Here is a 20297-nt window from a genome sequence, read left to right on the forward strand (position 1 = left end):
GATTTACATAAACAATGGTAATCAACAGAATAGAGGTCATCAAAACATACATACAGTATGGGTGAACAGGCCTTTAACTGTTATGTACAGTACTACAGTAAATCTTGTTGAACTCGTACCAGTCATTTTCTAATTACCGGCCTTTACATGTGATGACGTGACGTCAGAGATCCTATACTTGTTCAAAACTTTTCAGGTATATTTAAAACACTGAGGAGCTATGACCAAGTCTAGGAGCAGAGACAAACTAAAAGCACTTTATGGTAGACATTGAAGCTGTCATCATATACAAATATGCTTCCATGTAAATCCTATCTACAACAGAGCCATATATCTGAGTTCACGACAACCTGAATGGAAAGTGTAGTTCCCACCTGAGCTTTAAAAGGGACGATCTGCCTCTGCGTCCGTCTGTGTGCCGAACAAGACGAGTTTCTGTCTCCTGCTGTGAGCTGGCAGTGAGTTTAAACGGGATACAAAGAGGAACCTGAGATCTTATCATCATATGTCACTTCCTCGTCTGATTCTGGGCAAACAATGCACCGTGTCTATGAATGTTTTTTGGAAAGAGGAAGCATACCTTTTTACGCGCCCTCTTGGCCTTTAACAATCAGATGTTGTCAACACCACCTATGAAGGGCTCTGAGAGAACATCGAAAAGTTCATCAAGAATGAATTGAACCAGCCTTCGTATTTCATGGCAGGCATAACGTATATATTTGTAAGTCAGAGTTTCAAATACTGTTTTAATTGTGGATATTTTCAAGAAACTGCACATCAACTAATATGACAAAATGAAACATAAACAAGTGCATTTTGAGTAGCTTATTTAACTGTTGGATTATAGGGTTATTTATTTTACTTTCTATCATGCATTGAAGCAGGCATAAGAATCAGAAGCTGATACATTCTCTCAGGTTTTTTGGTTCCGCTATTTTCTTGTTTTACATTATTTAAAATTACCTGCTTCCCCATACAAAGATAATTCATCTTTCTTTTGTATACAATGACCACCAGAGGGCAATAAAACACAGAACAGAGATCGTGGAATTGGTTTTGTTTGTGTTACCCCAATGCAAATGTGCTTTATGTAATCAATACACTCGGTATGAAGACCCTTTTCCAGGGATTTTTGGTACGTATACCACAAACAACAAGCACTTTGAATACAGGCAGGTTGGTGGAGTGATGCTGCAGCTATTTTGTATTCTTTTTACATTTCCTGTTCAACAAGCACTATCAGTAAAAGGAAATAAGTTGTATCAAAACAAGGCAAGTAGTGGAGTAACAGTCATTTAATATGCCATTTGATTGTGGCTCAATGGTACTACACACCTCCTCACGCGTGTATGTAGACGAGCTAAGAGGAAGAAGGATGAGCTCCAAGTCTTCTGAGGAATTTTAAAGTCTGCTTATCTAAATACCAGAGAGCTGTAAAGCTTCAGCTCAGATATCGCATCTTGTCTTCTGAGTTATAATGAATCTTTATTTATATAGCACTCTTCATAGCAGGTGCAGCTCAAAATGGCACACATCACAAATTAAAGCAAACAAAAAGCAATATGCCTCAGATCAGATGTTAAGATGTTGTTATGATAAAATAGTATTTTAATGGGTTAAGACACAAGGTAAAAGATTTAACAAAAACAATGAAGAAAGATAATGATTCCTATCGAAAAAAAGACAACATTAAGTTAAAACCTAAAAAAATAAATATCAAATGAAGTCAATAATAAAGACTAGAACTCCATTTAAAAGGAGGGTGTTGCCTGCTGGAGCAGTTCTCTGAAAGCCTCCATCACGTTAAAATCCTTAATATTTTTTTATTTCTTCTGTTTGTTATGTATTGATCTGATTTATTTGCCTGTTTAGCACTTTGTTTTTTAATGTGCTATAAAAAAAATGGTTTGGGTTAAAAAACAAAATATCTCTAAATGCAGGAAATACTTTCTGTAAGCCCATGCAAGATTTATCTTGCTTTTATTGAATTCAGTTTAGGATGTGATAACTTAATGTCATACCTTTATATTTTTGTTCCCCGAAAGAGAAAAATGATATTTTTTATCTGCAAATAAATCCAGTGGATGCCTCACTGTGACATGAGGTATTCAAACTGTTCAAATTCCAACCAATTCCTGTTCAAATGATCAAAAACAAGTCAAACAATAAAAAAGGGATTTATTAAGTCAAACAAAAAGAGGGATAAACATCATTAAGCGTGTTTTTCAAAAGGCTGTACAATAATTCACAACATGTCTGATGTGCAGCTATCAAAAATATAAACTGTTCTCCTTGTTGTTCACTTCTTAAAACAATCTTATGTCACACACATTTTTGCATTAATACCCATCACTTCACAGTTATTGCACTTCTTTAATAACAAAAACTTCAAAATAAAACCTCACACATTTGAACATAACTCTGCTTCTACACAATGTATTACATCATCATTTTTGACATTCACAGTAAGTGCACATTTTTTTTGTTTTAAAGAAAAAGCCAACCACATTCGTCGTTAATCTGATATCTGTTGACATGTCCGTTCTCATTGTAGAATCTCTGTGCCTCCAGTGCTGTTGGATGTCATGCTTTCAAGCTCCCCACCAACAGAGTCCTTTCTGTCTCTCGTGAGCAGTTTTTTCATTCTCTTTTGGCGTTGTCGCCCACCGAGCAGCTCCCCATCCTTATGTGATGAGGCAGCTGTTGGTCTTGTTCAGTTTGGGTCGTTTGCTGCTCTCCTTGGGGAAGGTTTCTCGTCTCCGGCACAGGGCCGGGCTGAACCTACTGGGCAGGTTGGCCTGCTGGAGCAGCTCTCTGAAAGCCTCCATCACGTTGACGTTGTCTTTGGCGGAGGACTCCATGAAGCTGTGGTTCCAGTCCTGCTCCAGCATGGACAGCACGTCCTTGCTGGACACCTGGCGCTCGTCCAGGCGGTCTATCTTGTTGCCTATCACCACAATTGGCGTGAACTTGTCCTCTTTGACCTCCAGGATCTCCTCTCGCAGAGTCTTGACCGCCTCCAGGGATTCTAGGTCGTCCACGGCGTACACCAGGGCGAAGGCGTCGCTGTTCTGGATGGAGAGCTTCCTCATGGCGGGGAAGGAGTAGCTGCCACTGGTGTCCATGATGTTGATGGTGACTTTGACACCCGCCACCTCGTACTCCTTCCTGTGGAGCTCCTCCACTGTGCGCCGGTGCTTTGGCTCGAAGGTGTCTTTGAGGAATCGTTGGATCAGGGCTGTCTTCCCCACTCCTGCTGCTCCAAGAAACACCAGGCGCACCTCTGTCTTCTCCTTCTCCTTCACTTCAAAAGACATGATAAGTTTCTGTCTCTTTTCTCCAAAACACAGCTTGAAATAATCTCTTCTCCTCGGGATCCTTGCCTGAGAACTGGATTGATGTCAGTGATGGAGCTGGATACAGTTCTGTTTAAGAGATGATGAAAGCAGATGCATAAGAGTGACTGTCAAAGCTGCTCTCTGTATTTATGTTGACACACAGCTCCTGCCTCCTCCTGCTGCCAGCAAATCAGGAGAGGGCAGTATTCCTGAGTTTATGGCAGCCAATCACAGTCACGATGGAGGAGGTAAGGAAAAAACAAAAGGGTGAAAGAAAGGGTTTGACTTCAAGTTCTTTGTATGCAATGCAGAAAACATGTTGGTACGTTCTGGACTACTGCTGCAAGGAGGATCAGAGATGGTCATAAATCCAACATCCTGCAATCAATCATCTCACTTTTTGTCAAAGATGTTGCATGTAAATCACAGTTAAAGTAGAAAATCAAATATGCAGATAATTTACTCATGCTTCAATAATGTTTTTCAGAACATTAAGATAACTGCGGTGAGAGCTTCAATCATACAAAAAGCAATAAGGAGTGACGATAGACATTTACCAAGCTGTCTCTGGTTTTATCTGCACTCATGATCAAGATATCACATCCATGTCAAGGACTGAGGAGATAGGGAGAGACGTTGTGCCCTAGGTTTTCTTTTTACACAATTACTTCCATCACTTGGCCTAATAACAAAGCATTTCAACATATGTTCTAAATGTCAGCTGTGTGGGAAGCTTCACGTCGCCATTTAATTCAGATGTACAAGACAGGCATCATTATCATACGGACATGTCTCACATGCTCTCCACTCACTTACTTTGCCACTTGTTGCTATGATACCAACAAAGCCATTACCCAAGCTAGAAGGGGTTTATGAGTAGAAATGTGCACCTTATTAAAGCTGTCATTCACTTCAATCGTTAACTCCGGATAATGGTAATGGCCAGTGATGGGGTATATTGGCCAATTAGGTAATTTAAAAGCACACTTCATGTCACCATTTATGTAATTGGCCTCACAATCTGAGTATGCACTTTTGGCTTTTTAAGGTTGGATTGGTCCGTGCCAAAAATTGCAGAGGTGGGGGACTCGAGTCACATGACTTGACTCGATTCAGACTCGAGTCGCATATTTTTGGACTTGATACTTGCTTGACTAACATTGATAAAATACTTAATTTAACTTGTACTTGCTATTGATGACTTGAGACTTGACTTGAGACAGATGACTCGAAAGGACTTTACTTTTAAAAATTAAATATTTGCATTTGTTTTTGTATTGTACGGAGCCCCTAAAGGGCAATGAAAAATAAATAAATACTGTATCTCGTTCGCACGACAAAGTTACCGGAGCGCCAAGTAGGAAGTGGAGCGCACAGGAGAAAACCGTTTAATTGCAGACTGTTGTGTTTATGTTGGGAAATGGCAGTGCATACATTATTTTAGATATATTTTGAACTCGGACTCTCATTTACTTCATGAAATCGCTACAGCACCAGGAGGCAGCGGGACGTGTAACTCCGCCTCTGAGAAGTGCAGCACCAGCGCGCAAAGAGCTGTGCCTTTTACACAACGCCTTCACCGTGTTGACTTTCATTAGAACAGCTGAAGAGTGACCGCAGGTTGCTTCGTTTTAACCACACATACCTCCCAGTGCTTCTCAAAGTGTGGTCCGCGGACCACTGGTGGTCCGTGAGTGCCCCCTAGTGGTCCGTGAGTATATTGGTAACATTTCACATTTGAAATAAATACATTTATTTAAGTTTTCCGCACTCTCGCTGGAATATCTCCGCAATGGAGCGAGCTTAAGTTTCACTTTTGATTGCATGATATAGCCCAGATAAACACCTTCATCACACATGTTGCCACTTGTTTGTACCATTTTCAGGCGATTTGTAAAAAATGATGTGTTTTTGGATATTTGTGGAGTTAGGTGGTCCGCGAGTGTTTTTTTATTGGTTAAGTGGTCCTTGGTATGAAAAAGTTTGAGAAACACTGCTCTACACACATCGAACTGCCCGATGAACAGGGGCGGATCTACCGGGGTGGCAACTGCCACCCTAAACAATAGCCTTGCCACCCCAGCTGCCACCCCAGTTGGCATCTTTGTTTTGAAAGAAAAGTTTTGGCTCATCGGACATTTATGAGAGAAAGTCTCTAATGTCCGAGTGCAAGTGAATGCAGCACAAGATGCACGTCATGTAACCCCTCCCCCGGTCCGGCGCGAGAGTGGAAATATGATTGGTGGCGAATTCACGTGAACGGGGGGACGGCGCAAAACGAGAAGCCTTTCGGACCCAAGCACTGAAGGAATGAGGTAGTTGTGGTCTACAATGACAGAGAAGAGAATGTCAAGTTTGGCTGTACTCAGCATTGAATCAAAACGCACTACAGCTGTTGATCTTAATAAGTTTGTGAGGCGTTTTGCTGAACAAAATAGTAATCGCCGCATTCAGCTGTAATCGACATGCCAACTTGATGCTCTGCTCACGGATGACTCGACGAGAATAACAAACTGTTAAGATGATGACCTTGTATGCGTGTATATATTTTTTTCTTTGAGTGGGTCTGCCCCCAAAAAACAGTTTTAAGTCCTGAGAAAGTCAAATAAGACGGTGTGTAAAACTGCACTGCCCAGCCAACAGAAAGTAACCACTTTGATTTAACTAGGCCAGTAGGTAAGGACCTTCCACTGGATAATAACTGCAGCGATGTTTTAGCTGAATACACGTTTTTTAACCCTAACTGATGCAGTTAGTCACTTCTTTAATGTTTGTTCTTTCTGATGTAAAGTCAAGGTTGTAACTGTATATCAATAATGATATAATTACTTGTTTTTCAAATTTGAAGGAGGGTGAGCAAGCATCTTGATGAACATTCATCATTAACTCCTCCAAAAAAAATAGTTTATTCAATAATAAATGAATATGTGAATCATAACAGTTCTTCACTATATCTGTAAAGCGTCTTTGAGCACCTGTAAAAACGCTAACAAATTAAATCTATTATTATTATTATTATTATTTATTAACAGTGATTGACAGCTGATAGGAATAATATGATTGTTAATAGTATCATATTCATTCAGACAAACATCGATGAGACAGTTAATTAAAGTACTTATTGCAGCAGTCTGCATAGATTTGGTACTCCTGCTGGTCTAAGAGTGAAACAAACTCATTCAGTTATTGTTCAGTTAAAATTCATAAAATTACGTCTGCCACCTTATATGTAAGGCTTTACTGATGTGCCACAATAATATCACCTATGTGATTGAGTTAAAATATTAATATTGTGGCTTTCCAAGTTAACATTGATTGTAGGGATGTAACGGTTCACAAACATTTCGGTTAGGTACGTACCTCGGTTTTTAGGTCACGGTTCGGTTCGGTACGTTTTCGGTACAGCAGAAAAAATTATCACAAAACATTAAAAACATTTTTAAAATTATTATTAAACTGTGACTAATGTATTCAAATAAATACAAAATATAGTAAAATAAACATTAAGGTGCAGCATTTCGATGAATTGAAATAATCTGTATTTGAACTGTACTGTACCTAAGCAGCCAGCATGACATTAGGACTTGCTTGTCATTGTATTTTCATGTTGTTTAAAGAAAGATGAACTTGTCCACATTGCTTGCTGAAAGGGCAGATCTGCTGGCACTAACAATGTCTCCTGCTGTGGAGAACACCCTCTCTAGGGACAGTGGCAGCAGATACAGCCAGGTAGCGCTTTGCTAACATGGCAACATAAGGATATTTGGCGTTTGTAATAGCTTTGGCTCGGTCTGAACTTTCTGCGAGTGGTGGAGGCTTACATGTTAGCGGGAGTTGGGTTTGCACTTCAGTCTTTTTTCTTTTGGTACCGGTGATATTCACATTCGGGTGATGCCTTTTCAAATGAATGTGATGTATTGCCAGCCGCGTAACCAATGTTAGTTGAACAATGCCGACAAACAGCTTTGGTTCGGTCCACCTGTCTTTGTCCTTCATCCTTGTACGTAACTGCGAAATCAAAATGTTCCCAAACCGGAGACTTCAATGATGCTGGAGGATTTTCAGCTCAACTTTATCTGCGTTCGCCATTTCGACAGTTCCTCAAATTACTGACTACATTTGAACGCATCCCTGTGACCAGCTCTCATAGTATGCCTCTCGTCCAATGAAATGACTTGGTCGCTCTATGATATAGATTACTTCCAGAAAGTTGTTCATGTTCTCAATTTTTTACGTTTAACGCTATATTCATTCGGTACCGAAGGGCCCGTACCGAATAATTTCAGTACGGGTACGTGTACCGTTACACCCCTAATTGATTGATATGATTGCGATTTAAATCAGCATATACTTCTGTCAGGGGATGCCACCCCTCAAAATCTCCTGCCACCCTCTTGCCACCCCATGAATATTTGTCTAGATCCGCCCCTGCCGATGAATCACCCTATTACTCGTTTTATGAATGAGATGTCCGGTCACTAAGGCGCATGATGTGTGTTCTGCTCAGCTCTGCTCTGTGTGTGTCTGTGTCTGTCCGACAACGGCATTTGTTTTCAAATTACCATGAACAGTAATTTAAAACACATCTGGCCAACTCCATATGTATATGTAGGCAGGGCCGGCCCTAGACTTTTGGGGGCCCTAAGCGAGCTTTGGCTTGGGGGCCCCCCTCACTCTAGCGCGTTCTCACTACACACAACACGGAACCAACTTTTGTCTTATGATGTTAGCATAAGCACTAGGGATGTGCATCTCCATCACTGAGGCCGATGCGATGCGCATCTCGATACGTTGCCACGATACGATACATTAACGATACATTTGAAACACCAGGCGATGCTATACGATTCCCCCCTGTTGCGATACAGTTCGATACGATTTGATTCAACATTATGCGATACGGGGCGATACGGGGCAATACGATGCGATTCAACACGATGCAAAACAATGATACTTCAATATGGTACGACAGAGGATTTTTGTTTTATTCCTCATATGCAGCAAATCATAAATTAACAAAAAAGTGCTTTACATATTTGGTACTGCACATCCCATCATGCTGTTTCTTTTTTACCTTAAAAAACTCTCCAGAGCACAGTACAATTGTATGACACCTTACAGTTAAACAATTTAAGGATGCATTGCCCATGATTAACAATGTGCAAATAACAACTACCATAGTGCAATGCCCAAACAGCTGCCAGCCTGATGTGTTTAACACTCATTCATAGGCTAAGCAGTGGTTTCTATATGAACAATACAAAATACAAATAACCTTTCACAAACAGGTATTTCATAACTGCTTACAATTGTAAGGAAGACATTTAAACTATTATTGGCAGTCACAGGCTGCTGTAAACTAAACACCACTCTCTCTGACAGAACACCTCACTGAGTGATTTCACTCATGTCTAACTTTCAGGTTTCTCTTTTCAGCCGCAGACCCCATGTCGCCTCTTTATGTGCGCCGCTAAGTTCCTCGTACTACTTGTGTACTTTAAAGCGGCACGGCATCGTTTACAATTTGCGAGCAATTTTTCAAGTTGACCGTCTTTCTTGAAAAATCCGAAGTGTTGCCAAACGTTTGATTTGTAGGTATTTTTCGGTGCGCTGTGTTTCTCTTTCTCTTCGACTTCCATGTGTGTTGACAACTGAGACTCTCGGCCTCCGTAGTGCGAAGCAAAGATCAAAGATCGCCTCTGCGGAGTGCTGACAGGATGAGGATGATATATGAATGAATCGTTTTTTTTACCAATGCAAAGACGCTACAATCGATGCATCGCGAGTTCAACCCAAACTGTAGCCGATGTGTACTCTTTCAACCGGTGCACCCGGTCAGGGGGTATCCCCCGAACCCCCCTAGCATGTTTGGACCTCGGTATTTAGGAAATCCTGGATACGGCCCTGTGTGTAACCATTAGCCAATCACCAACCAAGGTAACCTGCTCTCTAGCAGGGACGGAAAATGGGGTAAAAAAGGTTCTGATGAACTAATTTGAGTTCCCGCTCTTTTTGGTGTGAACGCAACATTTCGGAACTATATCGGAACTACAGTGGGAAAAGTATTAATGTGTTCTTTTTAACCAAATATCTCTCAGAGGGGCGTGGGGAGTGGCTCCTAATTTTAATCTAAAGTAACAGAGGGGTTTATGCAATGATCTGTTTGGTATTTCGAGCCAAAAACTTCAGAGACATGTTTTGTATATATCTGAGACCTATAATATATTGATGAAAAACAGTATAATAGGGGACCTTTAACACAGACCTTCCTGATCCTGCTTCATTGCCTCCTGAGATCAGGTTCTTCGATTCATTAATCAAAATTAATTAATTGCTAAAGCCACAGTGATGGGCAACCTGTTGAGAGACGCCGTCGAGGAACAGTTTTTAACCGTACTCGTAATCGTAGCTACTACACGTACATACAAATCGTACAAGTACCCTTTAAGTTATGAAGTTATAAGTCTTATCAAGTTTTAGTTGTCTGCGATCTGCGGAGGCCTACTCCCACCTGTCGAGTACGGCTGTACTGAGGTGTTTTTCCACCGGAGACGTCGCGAAGAGACGGAGCGCCTCCACCTGTTGCTGCCTGCGATCTGCGATCTGCGATCTACGGAGGCCTGCTCCCACCTGTAGAATACGGCTGTACTGGAGAGGTTTTTACCCCGGAGTAGTCGCGGAGAGACGGAGTGGATCCACGCTTCGGGCTTGGCCTGTTTCCAACGGGCGTGTGCTGCTGTGCGGAGGAGGATTTTAACACGGCTGGGGCCTGCTTTCCACCTGTCCTGGTTCTGCTGTTGCAGAGGCCTGCTTTCACCCCGGGGATACCACGAAGGGACCTGAGCGCTTCCACGCTGCTGCTTTCGCCTGTCCTTTGCTGCTGTGCTGATTTGCTCCAGGAACATCGCGGATACTGTGTGCTGGTCTGGGAAAATGGCCCATATCGGGATTCTGCTGTACCTGTTAACTGTTTTGGACTATGAGAAGATCTCTAGTCATTCTGAGAAGTCTACTGGATTCAGGTCTGTTCTGCCACCCGCAGTGGGCATCTCCTGCAAAGGTTCGGATGTGTTACACAAACAATTACCGGTTGCCTTGTCACAGACAATCTGCTCGACAAAATATGTTAGTCTTTTTTGTTTTCCTGCGATGATGGTTCTTCAGGACTGCTTCTTAAGCTCTAATCACACTCTCGCAGACTCTTCCGGTGTTTCTAAAGTAGATGACAATGTATGTGTGTCGCTTAAGAGGAAAATATGCCTGTTTTTTTTGTTGTATAAATCTATTTTGGCCTCTGACATTGCCTTAAATGGTTATAATGTGTATCGTTCCGACCGGCCTAATAAAGGTGGTGGCGTTGCCATTTATGTTAAGAATAAGTTCAGTGTAACCACATTAGTTTCCAAATCGATCAGTAAGCAATTCGAATTTTTAGCCTTAAATGAAGTGGCAAAGGGGCAACAGGTCATGGTGGTGGGCCGTTACAGACCCCCCTCAGCTGGCAAGGACTCCTTGTCTTTACTAGCAAATCTTTTATCGCAACTAGACTACAAGGAAATAGTGCTACTTGGAGATTTTAACTGGGACTGGTTAACTGCAGTGTCAGAGGATTTTAAAAACCTTTGTATCTCTTTGAATGTTACTTAGATTGTTGACAGTCCTACTCGCCCTAACATTAAGTCCCCTAATAAATCCTTCCTAATTGATCTAATTTTAACTAATGCTCCCTATAAATACTTATCTGTGGGTGTATTTGCGAATGATCTGAGTGATCACTGTGTTGTAGCCACAATTAGGGACACTAAGGTTTAAAAGGTTAAACCTTGTATTATCATTAAGAGAGACATAAAACATTTTGTGGAGCAGGGTTTTGTGCATGATCTGTTTGGGTTTGATTGGGGAAAAATCGATCTGTGTGCTGATGTAGAAACTGCATGGTCTTATTTTTATCTTGGTTTTATGGAGATCATTGATAGACATAATGGGACGAGACAATCCTTGGTTTTCTGCTGAACTGTCTAGTCTCCTGCATGAGAGAAACAATGCCTGGGCAAAGGCTAGGCAATCAGGCTCAGAGTGGCTGCGTTTTAGGCAGCTAAGGAATAGCTTCACTTCAAATGTCAAAAGTGCAAAGTCGAAGTACTATTTGTCAGTTACCACAGAAAACCTAAATAATCCTAGGAAATGTTGGAAAGTCATAAAATCGATATCCACCGGTGAGATCCGTAATGAGCTACCTCCGTGCCTTACCACAGCATCTGGCTCTATATCGGACAGGGCCACTATGCTAAATTGCTTTAATGAGCATTTTGTGTCCTGCGGTTCTATGTTTGATTCTGTGACTAACTCTGCTCCTGTGAACACCCCAATCCGTGACTCTGAACAATGTGGTCTGGAAAACCCTTTCAGTTTTACTCCTTTTACTGTCAATGTTGTTCATGAAGCCTTATCTAAGCTAGATCCTAAGAAACCGGCTGGCCCGGACAACGTAGAACCTTTCTTTTTAAAGATAGCTGCAGATTTTATTGCTCTTCCTCTTACTACTCTTTTTAACCTCTCCCTCAGCACAAATGCAATTCCAAAAGTATGGAAGTCAGCTTATGTCTTGCCTTTGCTAAAAGGAGGGGAGGCAACTATTTTAAATAACTATAGGCCAATCTCAAAATGGTCAGTTCTGGCGAAGGTGCTCGAACGCCTAGTGAGTGAACAGGTAAAGGAGTTTTTATGTATCACTGCGACAATGAAAGTGGTGAATGACATTACGAGTATTTTCAACATGATCTCACCAGAATGCTTGACTCCACCACGACTCCTTAACACCACATTGCGTGGTGGAGTCACTAACTTTGTTACATTTACGTGTCGGCACCACGCAAACAACCCCAATGTAAAGTGAATGAGGCTCCTTTGTCCAACCTGATCTCACCAGAATGCATGACACACAATGCACTGTTTTTTGAGAACAAAAATTGGTAACTAATGCACCATAATAGGCCTACATTCTGACGAAAAATACAAATGATTATGAATACAAATAAAATAAAAGAAGCCTCCCGTGAGTGGAGGCAAGCTATAAAGTAGTTTTAAAAAAAACGTTTTATAGAATACAAAGCTCACTGCAGGACGTTGTAGAAATGCGTGTGTGCACCACGACCAAGGTAATTCACTTTACATTGGGGTTGTTTGCGTGGTGCCGACACGTAAATGTAACAAAGTTAGTGACTCCACCACGCAATGTGGAGTCGTGGTGGAGTCACGCAATCTGGTGAGATCAGGTTGAGTATTTTAGATAATAAGCAGAGTTGTGCAGCTCTATTTATTGACCTTTCCAAAGCGTTTGACACCGTTGATCTAGGGCTGTACCCGAATATTCGACTATTCGAATATTCGTTCGTTGGCCAACTATTCGGGTTTCAATTTCCATTATTCGGATATTCTTTTTTTTAATTTTTTTTCAAAAAAATATTTCCCCCCCCCTAAATGTATGCTATCAATAAAGGCGAATTGCCATATTCTTATACTATATTTATACTTTTGAATTGCACTGTTAAAATGCGGAAATATTTACAATCTCAGCTGTGCTCCTGACATCGCGTTCACTCACAGTCACGAACGCAAACGGCACGCTTCACCTCGCTTCACACACCTGAACACAAAATGCCGAAGACTTCAGCTGTGTGGGACCATTTTAAATTGGACGACGGTAAGAAGAAGGCAGTGTGCCAAATATGCGACAAGAAACTGGCCTACCACGGTGGCACAACAACTCTGAAAAGTCACCGGATGCTGTAAATACTAGCCTAGCTTAGCTTAGCTGTTGTCAAGTTGCCATGATGAAGCTGCTTTATCCGCCGTTTAAACAGTAACGTTACACATGATAAAATCGTGCACTTACTTTGCTTGGAAAATAGTTGCAAGCAAGCAACCGAATTGTTTTTTATATTAGTTTTTCAATTTTATCCGAATAGTGAAAATAATAGGAGCAATGTGGGAACATCTGGGGCTAAGGCAATTATTGGCATACAGTTCGTTTATTTATTTTTTGTTCTTCATTTATTTAAATACTGTTTACTGTATCGGTAACAAGTACTACACTGTTAGGCCTACTGTTACGGCTATGTTATTAAAAGTATTGTTGTTATAACAGAAATATGTGTTTTGTATCTTCAGGTTGTAAAACGTTATAGACGGAATTTGGAACCAGATTTGGTCCCCAGGCGCTGCACTGCGGCTGGGTTACATGCAGAGGACACATTTAGTTTTAATGTATGCGAGTAGCCTACTGAGACAATAAATACATATACATCGTAATAGTATGCTCTTTCTGCGCTTCTGCTTAACAGCGTGTTGTCAGGTGTCTCGGAGCGTGTTATGAAATGTTTTTGAAAAAAAAACTTTTTATTAAAAAAAAAAAGAAGATCTCTCCGCACCGAATATTCGCTGTTGATTACTACCGAATATCCGGAGCCCGAAAAATGGTATTCGGGACAGCCCTACGTTGATCATCGAATTTTGAAGCAGAAGCTACTCAGTATTGGCATATCTAGCCATGCAGTGGGGTGGTTTGTGAACTACCTCTCTGAAAGGTCCCAATGTGTTCATTTTGATGGGCTGTCTTCTGAGTGGTTTAACATTGCTAATGGTGTTCCTCAAGGTTCTGTTTTAGGTCCACTTTTATTCTCTATATATATCAATAGTTTAGGTGAAAATGTGGATGAAGCTACTTTACATTTTTATGCGGATGATACGTGATGTACTGTGCAGGTCCCTCCATTAAGGAGGCTGGTGTTAAATTACAGGCTGTTTTTAACATTATTCAGACTCAGCTCGCTGAGCTTCAGCTTCTTTTAAATGTTGATAAAACCAAGGTAATGCTCTTTTCTAAAGCTAAAAAGACTACAGACACTGCTTTGGATATTGTTACTATGCAAGGACAAGTACTCAAAGTGGTTACCTGTTATAAATACCTAGGTATCTGGCTTGATGATTGTCTTACTTTTAAACTTCAGGTCAATAATCTGCTTAAAAAGCAGAGGGTTAGACTAGGTTTCTTTTTCAGAAACAAGTCCTGTTTCTCATTTGAAGCCAGGAAAAGGCTAGTCACTGTGACCTTTTTACCTGTGCTGGACTATGGTGATTTGATCTATATGAATGCACCTGCCCATTGCCTGGAAAAGTTAGATGCCGCCTATCACAGTGCCCTGAGATTTGTTACTAACTGTAAAGCACTTACTCATCACTGTACCCTGTATGCCAAGGCAGGTCTGCCTTCACTAACTGTACGGAGGCTCAGTCATTGGTAGCCTACATGTTCATCTATAAAGCCATGTTGGGTAAACTACCTTTTTATATCTGCTCTCTGATCTCTCGACGAATTGAAAGTACTTATTGCCTGAGATCTCATGATGTTGTTTTTTTAAATGTGCCAAGTGCTAGGACTGTCTTAGGGAAGAAAGCTTTTAGTTGTGCAGCTCCACTAAATTGGAACAGTCTGCAAACATGTACCCTGTACATTATGTTGTATGTCATCCTTATTGTTGTTCTGTTGTTTTTATGTTACATGTGTAACTAATGTCCTGCAGGTCACCCTTGAAAAAGAGATCTTTTGATCTCAAGGGGCTTTCATCTGGTTAAATAAAGGCTACAAACAATTAAACACAGCAGGGAAGAGGGGCTGTATGGGAGCCAATAAGCTTCAGTCTTTGTTTCCTATATATATTAGAGCACCCTCAAATTAGAACGTTAAAGGTCGGACTTAGGTCTCGTTTACACGAGGACGATATGGGTTGTATCCGCATAGTTTCTCTTGCGTATAGCCCTTTCGTTTACACGGGGCCGTAACAAAACGATAGAAACGGACCCCACAAACGATAACGGGTCCAAAGGTGGATTATAGATCTGCAAACGGAACGCTCTGGGGGGGGCAAACGGCTCAGTGTGTACGCCCCTGCCTATACGATCATTTTCTGATAACAATGAAATAGCCCCGCCTCCCTCTCCCCATGTCTCCCCTCCCCATGTCTCCTGCTCAGAGATCAGCTGCTGGGCTGTCAGAAGAGGGGAAGGAAAAGAGAGGCTCCGTTTATTATTCTTATATTATTATTAGGGCCGGGACTTTAACGCGTTAATTAAGATGAATTAATTACACAAAAATTAACGCGTTAAAAAAATTAACGCATTTTAATCGCACTTATTCAGGAACTGAATTGTATTAAACGCATTTTAATCGCACTTATTTTTGCACCGCGGAACGTTTCTCACTGGATGAGTTTCAGGCGTACCGATTATACTGGAGCACCAACTAACGTTCATGACTTCAGACAACAACAAACCACAGTGAACAACAGTGGGAAATGTTGTTTTAAAAAACGGACGGATGGAAGCGTCGATAAGAGCACCGTTGTGTGCAAATTATGCAAAAAGGAATTCGCATATCACCGCAGCCCATCAAGCCTCAAGTATCACCTCAATGCAAAACATATAGCAGCTAGCGTGGACGTTAGCCTCTTTTATCGCGTTCACACCAAAAAGAGCCGGTACTAAAATTGAGTTCATGAGAACCTTTTTACCCCCACGAAAGTCCCTGCTAGAGAGCAGAGAGCTGCTAGAGAGCAGGGACTTTCGTACGGCTCTCTTGTGAGAAAAGAGCTATATTTCTGATTGGCTGGGCGGATTGCAAACCACACCCCGTAAAACTCCCAAAAAGTTTTGTGAAGCCGCCATTTTATTATCCTCGCATTAGCATTAGCATTATTAGCATTAGCCCAGCGCAGAAACGCAGAGAGACTAACTTATGGCAACACAAAATAAAACATGGGAGCGGTGGAGATGAGGAGGTGTCGGCGTTCTAGCGATTTACTCGGAAGGCTTCAGTAGAAGCTGCTGGGAGTCCCAGCAGCTTCTACTGAAGCCAGTCCCCAACTCCGGGGACTTCCGGCCGGGGACTTTGGGCGGCAGTATACGCCGTGAAGTGGTTTGCGGCCTGCCAGTAAACCCAAAGCAGAAGAAGAAGAAGTGACGTCAGCGGCTTCATTTGCCTAATCCACCCCCAGGTTCAAAGAGTTCTCATGAACTAAATTCTCATGAACCTTTGTGGGAAAAGTACTGCGGTGTGAATGCGCCTAATGGTATACTAAAATCCATGTGAAAAAAATTGCTTCTCACTGTTCTCAGGTCAAATATTTATATGTGATTAAAAATGCGATTAATTTCGATTAATTAATTACAAAGCCTCTAATTAATTAGATTAATTTTTTTAATCGGGTCCCGGCCCTAATTATTATATAGAGTCGTTATCGATTTGTTTTAAAGCTCAATAAATAACAAAGAAGACCTCTGACCGGCACTTTTCTAATTTTGTCGGGAAGATTTCAACTTTAACGGACATGTTGACCGGCGACATTTTTTTTTAACGGAAACTCTGCCGCATGGTTCCCTCGTCCCTTGGAAGAGGCGGAGAGGTGGGTGTTTTTCATCTGCTGGTGGACTACCGGAGAGATTTACAGCAGGAGCACACGCTGTCCACCGCGGAGAATAAATGTAACAATTAAATAATGCTCAGAAAAACTTCAATTTGCAAATTATCGGGGGACATTTCCCTACACTTGTTAGCTTTTAGCTAAAAACAAACATGGCCAAACTTGTTCTTGAATAGGTAGCTTTCCTGCTTCTGTCTTGATGTATTGAAGTCACGTTGAGCGATTTTCGTAAACATTAAGCTAACTTTTTACTCATTTTATTTGTAGAAATGGGACAATAATTGTTGTTGTTGAGTTTTTAAAGCTGTGATTTTACCATTGGGCGATCACACTGGCTCAGATGTGTTAGGTGTCATGTTAGCGGATTGTCGGTCTCTATAAATTGAGGGTACTTGTCTGTCATGTATAATCTTTGTGTGTAATAATAAGGTTTATTAAGAAAGGAGGCATGCTTATTCTGTATACTTGTGGCTTGTTAAGCACGCAGTTCCCTCATAAAAGTAGTAGTAAACAGTTTTGGAAAAGATAATATTAGATTTGGCAGAGAGCTGATATCAAATGCAGTAGTTCGACTACAGAGACTGTATCTAAGTTAAGTTTGTCTATGTGGATTCAGCAGGGTGTGTTGATATGAGTAAGAGTCCGGCCTGTCAGTCAAACAGGGAGTGTGTGCCGGGAGAACATTCAGCCCTGTCACACTATGTTGATCCAGTGCAGCTGACATGCACTTGGGTGTAAAAGGCCACCGGTCTTTACTTAGAATTTCAAGTTCGCTCTACAAGCTTGAGAGAACAAAATAAACACCTCCTGATAATTGATATTATGGACACGCAAGTCTTAAATGCCAAAATTAAACTCAGATGTACAATTAGCTGTTTTAGAGGCTGATCTAGAAACCTGCCACCATGCTGTAAAGCCATTTGATCTTTACAGCTGAGCTTAGTGGGCAATTTAAAGACTCTGCACTCCAGTGGAGGGTATGATGAAGTCTGAACAGACACAGACAGGATCGGCACACTTTGTTTGCCAATGGTGTAGAGGCGACGCTGATTGCTTTCTATTATTACAATGAAATTGGTGTCCAAAGTTGTAACAGTTTGCTCTTAGTTATTAATCAAACAACGAGATGTTTTGATCAGTACATTGCGTGTCTAACAGGTACATTTCAGAAACCAAAACTTTGCTTCCCATAAGGGTTTTAAGTTTGAGTCTCATTATTTCAGCAGTATCGGTGACAGTTACATCACCAAGGTTTGATTCTGCAGACAGCTCATCTGTCTCCCACATAAAACAGCTTGACACGTACATAATAGCCTTTGCAATGGTTTTACAGCATATTATAGGATGGATTCCGCCCCATTGAGACTGCAGCCATTTGAACTTCTTTTTTAATTAAAGGGCTAGAACTTGGCCGCTGCTTGCCTAGGAAACAAAGATGGATAACGAATTATTTTTGTGTTGTACCAGGACGTTGGCCTTAAGTCTGGGGATGGAAAAGTTATATCCAGAATTGCTTCGTCCGCTTTTGTCAGTTTTGGTCCACTAAGAACGTATCTGCAATGGCTGAAAATTGGAGATAGTAAGGCCAGAGCTTTTTTACATTACATGTTACTTGTTAGACGCTTTTATCCAAAGCGACTTACATACTCAATACTGTGGGCAATCCCTACAGGAGCAATTTGGGGTGACTCGCCCAGGGACACAACGACATGCTGACTGCAGTGGGGTTTGAACCACGCTCCCCTGATCTGAACACCAACGCACTATCCACTGCGCCACAGCCTCCGTTTTCTGTTTGTTTCAACATATAACATTTTTTATGTGTCATTTTATACACATACATTCTGTATACATTTCTACATAAAAAAATCCCAAAACTAGAAATATGTTATATATTTTATTGAGTTGTGTACTTACATTATACCAAATGATTCCAACCGTTTTGAAAACAGAGGAATCTGTGAGTGTGCTATTGTCATTTTGAATCAAGGTAAAGGTTTGTCTAATTTGGTTCCTTTTATTGGCCTCTTTGAGCATTGTGGTTTCTGCAAGTCAAACATTGACTTTTTTTCCATTTCACACATTTTTATGATCAACTTTTTAGATCTTGGCCATTTTCCAAAAATATATTTGAACAAGATGAACATTTTTATGTCATCTGACGTCTGGATTTTGAGTTATCAGGAAAACAAGCAGATTAAATGTGGTGACAGATGAACAGTGTTTTTTTGGGGGGGGGGATTCTCAACTCAGTGTTTTCCTTAGTTTCCTTAGTTTCCTTAGTCACAGAGAGGAGCAGAAGAACTACTGTATGTGGATAATTCGTCTTCACGTAAAATCCGCCTTAACATTTGGATCAGAAAGACAAGCCAAGCTAACAGAAGCATTTAATTGCTTTAAAAAAACACAGATTTTTAAATTGAAACTTTCAAATGCGTTTTACTAGATGTATTCAACATGTCCACTATTGGGGAAAGGGAAACCTCTGCTATAATCAGAAGGGAAACGTCACATAACTCGGCCTTTTGTTGTTATTTAGATTGAGAGACCCCTAAATGACATATCATACATTCAACTTGTTCTCATATTTTTCTTTATTTAGCTCGTCTAATCCTATCAAAGACAGATACGTCCTTCTGTAAGTAAACACCACGTACACATCACAGAAGCTGACTAACACCAACCCTCTAACTTCTCTTAATCCATTCTTTTCATTCGGTGGCTTTACGACTTTCAGAGAGCTGAAGCCGGTTTCTGTGTATTCAAACCTCCTCCCACCTAAAGTTGGCTGCAAGTCCTCTGACATTGTCATTTGGCTCTGGAACATCCTGTCCTGGGTAAGATGTAGTGGCAGTGGTGGGGGCGTAACAACACCAGGTAGGCAGTAGAAGGTGTTTTCTCCATTTGAGAAAGCATTGGCTGTTTTGAGTAAAAAGTGCACTCCCCGTGGGTGTAAAGTTAATTCTAATTGGAAATAATCACCATTTGGGAACATGCACCAGTGATTCAACAAATTTGTAAGTGTTTTGGGCCTGACTCATCATACCCATACATAAACATGTGGCAGCTTCTTTTCCGGGTCAAGTCTAATGATGATTGAAGAGGATGCTTTGTGTGCATCAGAAACGTCCATTAGAGAAGCCCAGCTAGGTGGGAGACAACGTACAAACACATATTAAATCAGAACATCCCGTGATGAAGCTAAAAACATTTTGGACTGGCTGTTCGAGGACTTTGTTATGCAAGCTGTGGCAGGGAGGGGAGGACACCGGATAAAATGATATAACCAGATGAGTGTTATTTGAGTAACTTATGTGGATTTTAACGATGTATGTGTCATTTAAATTAATTTCAGTCAGACAACTCACGTGTTTCTTTAACATGTTTATTAGAAGCAGCTTATAGTTGAGTTTGGCGACTAGGCTCGGGCCTCATCACTCCACAGATATACATAGCACAATGAGTGATGATTAAATAACTA

The 20297-nt window shown here is 41.1% G+C and overlaps 1 protein-coding gene across 3 annotated transcripts in view; it reads right to left on the reverse strand.

Annotated features, from left to right (window-relative positions):
* Positions 1-2158: 2158 nt before the first annotated feature.
* LOC117535398 (ras-related protein Rap-1b-like) overlaps positions 2159-20297 on the reverse strand; it is a 34907-nt gene continuing 16768 nt past the window's right edge. For 2 of the 3 annotated variants that reach the window (XM_034199846.1, XM_034199845.1), the window contains exon 3: positions 2159-3425. In XM_034199846.1, coding sequence (XP_034055737.1) covers positions 2685-3317 — 633 coding nt within the window. In that variant the 5' untranslated portion in view covers positions 3318-3425 and the 3' untranslated portion in view covers positions 2159-2684. Of the gene's footprint in view, positions 3426-12906; positions 13100-20297 lie in introns of those variants that run through there. The other variant, XM_034199847.1, reaches the window with a different exon arrangement.

The sequence above is a fragment of the Gymnodraco acuticeps genome, unplaced genomic scaffold (assembly GCF_902827175.1).
Source record: "Gymnodraco acuticeps unplaced genomic scaffold, fGymAcu1.1, whole genome shotgun sequence".
Taxonomy (NCBI): Eukaryota; Metazoa; Chordata; class Actinopteri; order Perciformes; family Bathydraconidae; genus Gymnodraco; species Gymnodraco acuticeps.